Source organism: Helianthus annuus, chromosome 9 (genome assembly GCF_002127325.2).
Source record: "Helianthus annuus cultivar XRQ/B chromosome 9, HanXRQr2.0-SUNRISE, whole genome shotgun sequence".
In the NCBI taxonomy this organism is placed as follows: Eukaryota; Viridiplantae; Streptophyta; class Magnoliopsida; order Asterales; family Asteraceae; genus Helianthus; species Helianthus annuus.
In genome coordinates, this window is record NC_035441.2 from 108,819,933 (window position 1) to 108,827,183 (window position 7,251).

The 7,251-nt window shown below is 37.4% G+C and overlaps 1 protein-coding gene across 2 annotated transcripts; it reads right to left on the reverse strand.

Annotated features, from left to right (window-relative positions):
• Window positions 1-2,925: 2,925 nt before the first annotated feature.
• LOC118479264 (polyadenylate-binding protein 2-like) lies at window positions 2,926-6,177 on the reverse strand. 2 transcript variants are annotated; one of them, XM_035977491.1, is made up of 6 exons: window positions 5,939-6,177; window positions 5,452-5,554; window positions 3,966-4,033; window positions 3,562-3,753; window positions 3,348-3,478; window positions 2,926-3,261 (listed from the first exon to the last, which is right to left on the reverse strand). In XM_035977491.1, exons 1-6 carry the CDS (start codon window positions 6,068-6,070, stop codon window positions 3,216-3,218), a joined length of 672 nt encoding a protein of 223 aa, XP_035833384.1. In that variant the 5' UTR covers window positions 6,071-6,177; the 3' UTR covers window positions 2,926-3,215. The 2 variants fall into 2 exon arrangements, with proteins under 2 accessions (XP_035833384.1, XP_035833383.1); XM_035977490.1 differs by having other exon boundaries at window positions 3,966-4,036; window positions 5,939-6,175.
• Between the last annotated feature and the right edge of the window lie 1,074 nt (window positions 6,178-7,251).

Sequence of the window (7,251 nt, forward strand, 5' to 3'; positions counted from 1 at the left end):
CTGAGATGGGATTATTAATGGCCAATAAGGTCTAGGTGAGATTATTACAGGTCAATTCCCCTAATACTGGGTATAACTATATGTCGAGTCCCTGAATTCCGGTTTGAAGTCAACAAGGCTCGTCAACGTTGTAATAGATCGGTCTTGTCTTCCTACAAAAAAGAACACAGTTAGCCTCGCCATGAAGGATCCCAGGGTAAGAATAAGAAAGCTTGCCGGAGAAAAAGGAGATTATTCCGACGAGTACGTAGTCGTCGGAATATCCTTGTTGGTGTGAACCCTAGGCGTGGAGCCTTAAATGTGATCCAAAAAATGTTTGGAGTAAATGTGTAGTGAGAATATAATCAATGAAGTCGGAATTGAATGCTTACCTTAAACGACATTAGACCCCTCTTATATAATGAGGATCACTTATCTTCCTGGTGAGAGCTCTAATGCCATATAACAGCTTTGTTGATCCTCGGGAGAGTCGGACACGTGTCTGATCTCCATCGGCTCGATGTCTTGGTCATTAAATGAATCCAGCTGCTTCATTGTACTTTTCTGGCGATAACTTCTTCTTGGGCAATTAATGTTACCTGCAAGGAATAAAACATCCTTCTTTCCCGTCTTTTCTTAAGTTCTCTTTTAGAAGAGTCAGAAGCTAGCTTTTAGCTTTGGGCCTGTTAAAAAGCGTAGATAAAAAAGGGGAGCCCAAGACGAGACAGCATAATACCGAGTGGGCCTAGTCGTCACTATACATATGATATCTATTAACCATTTTTATTATTTTATAAAAAAAAAAAAAAAAAAAAAAAAAAAAAAAAAAACTTAAAGCCAATACAACTAAAAGTGGAAAAATCTGTTCAAACCAAACTATTTTGGACAATCCGACAAACCAACCAACCATGCTGGTTTGGTTTGCTTATTTACAATGCTATAGTTACCGGTTCTTACATTTTTTGTCGAACTGCATTGTGACGTTTATGTTACACAATATCAAGTGAATGTACCAACGAGTTATTTAACCATGAAAATAAAGGTATGAAACAAAACTAGTCCAAACCACACCTTACATAATAAAGAATCTATATAAAAACCTTGATACAGTCTCAAAAGCCCTTTGGGCACACCCCTTTTCAAGTTTTTTTTCATTTGTTAAAAGAGTGAATTTCAAGTTTTGTCTTTTATCTTTATGCCCAATTGCAGGCGGTATCCTTTATCTTTAAAATTGACAAGTTTTGTACTTAATGTTTTAAATTCTTGCATGTTATGTCCTTTAACCCAAACCTAGTTAAATTTTTCTGTTAACTCAAATTACATAAGGGCATTTTAGTCTTTTTACCTTTTTATTTAAAATTAATTTAACAAATTAAACAAAGATTAATATAGTATATACGTATATTGTATGTATATATCAACCAAACACTCTCTCTGCTCCTTCAATTTCTCTGCACCACCACCACCACACCACAACCTCCTTCCACCGCCACTCTTCCTCATTCTACCTCTCTCTCTCTCTCTACACTAAAAGGCCACCACAACCACCCCCACCTACCACCACCAGATTGCACCACCCACCATCACTTATGTTCCGATGATGAAGACAGGAGACAAGAAGCGGATGACTTTGCGGTGAAGGAACACCGATGGCGGCGACCATGGTGATCGAACAGGTTAGTGACGGGTTAGGGTTCCAACGAAGGAGAAAAAGGCAGCGGCTAGGGTCTGAAATGGATGTACCTGAAGTGGTCTAATAAGGTCTGAATCAAGCGGTTTCTTAAAACCCCCAAATAAAATCGTCGTCAGAAACTAGTGTTTGATTTATGTTAAGGGGTTTTGTTGGTGGTGATGGTCTTCATCAAGGGTCGTCGGAAGTTTCACTTCAATGGGTAACAGTAGTGTGTATAGATTCTTATCTTTGATTTTGTAGCTTTCGATTTTGATTCACAACTTCTGTCTTCCACTTCGCTTTCTTTGATGTTGTATAGAAGTGTCTTAGATCTGTGTGATTATTTTTTAATAACTTGGTGGTAGTAGTGGATCCTTTTGTGATTAATAGTTGAAATGGGTGTGAATTGTTGCAGGTTGTTGAAGAGAAATTCGGGTTTTGAAATGGGATTGTTTTGGGGAAGAAGATGGTGAAAAGACAATTCTACCCTCATATGCATTGTACATTTGCACATGACCAGATTTGACAGAAAAATCTAACTGGGTTAGGGCTAAAGGACAAAACGTGTATTATTTGAAAACATAAAGTACAAAACTCGTCAATTTTAAACATAAAGGACAGTGTTTGCAAATGGATATAAAGATAAAAGGACAATCCTTGCAATTCACTCTTTGTTAAAATTCTAACAGATCTATAAGAAGATAGAAAATGAAAGATATAAAGATTTAGAATACTAGGCTGTTATAAACTTTAATCATCAAAACCAAAGCAAATCAGCTTTTCTTCACTTTTAAATAAGGCAGTTGACTGTTTATTATAATAAAAAATCATATTTATCATTGTAAAATATTTAATACAACCATATCATTAGATCGTCAAACCACTAAACCGGACCAGTCCGCCTGACCCCAGTGGCGGATCTTACCCCGCTAAACGTGCCAGGGCCGAAAGACACGGGCACTAAAAAAAGCTTGGGCAAGCCCAGGCCAAACATAGTATATATAAAAAATATTCGATCGAAATACGGAAAATTAACACTACGGCCGAAAAACTTGCCCGGGCCGTGGCCCTACCAGAACCCTATTAAGATCCGCCCATGCCTGACCCGCTCAACCCAGTTGATTCGGTTCATGGTCGTAAAAGTCACTAGGCGCTCCCTAGTCAGAGTTAAGAGTACTATAGAAGTACTCGGCCTAGGCGGAGAGTACAACATTATTTTAGTTTGTTCCCCAAAATAGCGGTTCACCCAGAATTATTGCCAAACGCATCCTAACGGAACCTTGAACGCCCCTATATGTTATAAAAGAAATTGTAAAACAAGATTCCTTTGTGCAACACACATGAAACTAATCATCAGTTGGGCAAAAATCGCTCACAATTTTTCCAACTATAACAAAACACCCCATAACTAAAGGCTACATAAGTCTTTTAATCCATTGGAACTCGGTACGGGGTATGAAAATATTAATCAGTACCGGGGATGTTAGGTCACGCAAACAAAAGGGTACGCAACAAAACAAAATCGTCTAACTTAGATCAACGGTTCCAGCCTTGGTTGTTGTCTTCAGTATGGCATGTACCACACTGGCCTCCTGGCCCTAGGAAACCTTCTGCAATATAACAATGTATGTTAGCTTCCAAAAAGTTGCTACATAATTACTACAATAAAAAGATCATTTAAATTTCTGATACGTACCCGTAGCCATATGGAGAATAGTATGATGGGCCAGGCATGTAAGGCCTTCGTGGATAAGAACCAAGGTATGGGTTTGGACGCCTTCCTCTGAATTGCTTCATGCCTGGAACATTGGTCCGTTTGGCGGCAACCTGCACAACAACAAAGTTTATGAATGAGAGTTTGATTAAAAAAAGTGGGAATGTGTTGAACCGGAAACTATAAGAATTAGGACCTTGAGTTGGCGCCCATGCAATTCTGATTCGTTCAGAAGCAAAGAATTCTGAACAGATTCAGGTTCCACGAATTCCACGTATGCGAAACCTTTCGGTTGACCAAATTTGTCTGTTAATATTGTCACCCTGTTTACGGTTCCGCATGACTGAAAATGCTGCTGAACCTCTTCAGGTGTACATGCATAGTCTACCTGAAGTTCATAATGAGTAAAACGAGGTTAAAAACCAGAACACAATAACACATTGATACACGAGATATTATTAGCACGCAATATCACATAGCATTTAAAGTTTCTAAAGGAAGTAGTATTTGTACAAAATACAGTATTATCCTGTTTTAGAAAGCTGTCACATTTCTGAAAAAAAAAAAATATGAAATAAGTTAAGGGATCGTAATTCTCACATTGCCAACATATATCGAACGAGCATCAGCCTCTTCCTTCTCAGCCTGTGTAGCAGAAGCACCTGGATCTTCTAGACATTCATCATATAAAAAAATTAATAATCAGTTAACAAAATTCAAATAAAGAAAACTGATAAACTATAATATTGGAAACACAGCACCAGAAATGGTTGCAGATAAAAAATACATAAAAATTTGGTATGAGGTGAATAAAAGAAGCTATACCCGATACTTGAAGATAAAGAAGACAAAAACACTAAGAAAACAGAAGTATATACTAAAAAGCTTGACGAACGTATTTCTACAGGTCATATAAAAACGCAAATCCCTTAAAAATCTTGATCATAAAAAGTTATTTACCTACAAAGAAAAATATTTCTGTGTATTGCTTTTGAATAAAACTCACAATACATGCGTACATTACTATAAACCATTAAATTCGTTTCCTCTTTTCCCTTGTAACTTGCCAAGATCTGGCCTTTCCTTATGGAAATCAATGAACGTCAACCTTCTTGGGGAAGAATTATACACAAGTAGGATGAATCGGAATTTTTGAGCAAAAATCCGTTATCCGTACACTCGGTAGAAAGGATAGAAAACCCTCGGAATTTATAATTCAAATATGAATTGAGACCAATGAAACCAAACATTTTTTACATTTTCGTCATAGTGACTCGTGACTGTTGACGTTGTTTGATTATATATACCAAGTAAAAAAAGATAAAGAAAAACTTAGCTTGTATGCTTCTTTGGAATGGTAGCATTAGTAGTACCAGCTAAAATTACCAACACACATGATTCTATGATCAGTATAACTGCAAGCTACAAAGATTATGCACTAAAGCTTTGATATTTAATATCAAGTCCATCATCATCATCATCATCATCATACTCAGTAAATCCCACCAATAGCAAAGCAAAGGTAGGGTCTGAGGAGGGTAAGATGTAGACAATCTTACCTCTACCCCGTAGGAATAGAGAGGCTGCTTCCAGTGAGACCCCCGGCTCGATAGTAGTTTTGCATCAAGCCTTGGACATAAGGCACATAACACTTAGCAATCGGGACAAAGACCGATTAGTGCATGTACCCTTTTGCCTTTTAGCTATCAACGCCACCACATGATGCATGATTAACCGTCCTCAGCATTTAACGTTATTTTCACGAAATTAGTAAAATAACGTTAAAATTATTGCACTTTCACCCCCCCTGGCCCACACATATATACCATCGGGGGGCAAAAGTGAAAGTGCAATAATTCTTTCTCAAAAAGCCCTATATACACATGCGTAATAATGCTACACCACTTAAATCACGTTTCGACGTAAGTATCTCCCTCCGAAAACATATAAAACACTTAAATACACCTAAACCCTAACCAACAAACACCATCCGATATCTCACATTAAAACACACATATCATTATTTCCATAACACAACTAAAATATATTCACAAAACAACAAACTAATCAAAATTAAAACTAATACCTTGAACTGAGCCCATTTCCTTCTCAACTTTCGCCTGCATTTCACGAAGCGCACCTGCCTCCTCTTCAATCTCCTTCAATCTCTTCTTCATATCCTCTAAATCCTAAATTAACAAAACAACAAAGCCAAAACACCATTATAACCCTAAAATCCTAAATTAACAAAAAAAAAACACAACCAAACCACTATTATAACCCTAAAATCCTAAATTAACAAAACAACACAGCCAAAACATTGTTATAACCTTAAAATCCGAAATTAAACACCACTGTAACCCTAAAATCGTATATTAAACATATTTTAACCCTAAATTCTAATTTAAAAATAATTTAACCCTAAAATCCTAAATTAACACAACAACACTGCCATAACACTAGTATAACCCTAAAATCAAGGTTCAACTTTAAATTACACGCATACAGAATCATCAAACAATCGTATCTATATACATATATAGACACACACATAATAGAAAAAGAAATTAGACCTTCGAGTTATTGTGTTCAATGTCTTCCGTTTCGTCTCTCGGAACCTCGAAATCGGCGTCCATCTCAGCTTCGTCGGGAATCTCTCCGCCATAAACTTCGTGTTCTTGATCTTGCTCCGCCGTGAGATCCATGTGGTGTTCTCTGTCGACACGAGGATCACACGGAACAGGGGTTCTGTGAGTGAGCGAGTGAAATTAGGGTTTTTATTGTATACCCATGAAACGGATTCAAGTCCGGGGGGTCTAGGGTTGGGGTTAATGAAACTTAAACCCAAGGGCTAGACCGGGTTAACCAACTCAAAAATTACCATAGGTAAGACAGTTTTTAAACATCTAGGTTTGAGAGTAAAGAGTAAAGATCTTGGGTTTAAGTCCTACGGACGATACGATAGAAACTAAAAAAAATTTACCATTAAACAAACTATCTCAAAAACTAAAAAGAAAAAAATGTTTGTTGCTTTTAGATGGTTGTAACGCTTCGCATTTTCTGAGCTTTCCTTATTTAGAAAGTGTATTCGTATTTCTATTTTCGGAATCTTGTAATCGTATCGTATTCGTGATTTCATTTTCAATTTTGTAATCCGAGACTTCGATCATAATAAAATTCTATTTTGTATACATGCTACATACTGGTAAAAAAAATACATGTTACATACTTGTATTATACGCTAAAATCTTGAATGCATACTTATACGCGAAAACGATACTTAAAATACTTGGATTTATAAATTGTGTGTGCATTGTACCAATACAATACGTTGATGCATCTTAGTATACTTAAACGGGCTAAAAATACGAGAAACTGGCATGATCTAACCCAGCCTATAACCGTTGGGCCAAAGACACACGAAGGCAGCCCAAAAAGGCCACCTTCGTGGCCTTCAAGCCCACACACTAAGGAGGCCTGGCCTCCCCACACGAAAGACACACATAGACACGAAGGGTGACCTTCGTGCCCCTTCCTTTTCGCGAAACACCCACACGAAGGCCCACCTTCGTGGCCTTCGTGCCACATAAAGGTAGCCTTCGTGTCAAAACTTTGACTTTGCGTGGAACATGTTGTACATGGACCTTTTCAGCAGTATGTTCTTAAAACTTATGTTTCACTTTTTTCCAACTCCCAACTACCACCAACCTCATTAACTCCCAAAACCCTAATCTTATCTTATAAATAGGAGCCTCCATACACCCCTAAATCCTTTCCACTCGCCTAAATCTCTCTCGAAATCTCACATTCTCTCAAGTTCTTCAAGTTGAACAGAATACTTCCAAGCATTCTCAGTGAGTTTTCACTCACTTTCCTTCTTTTTTTG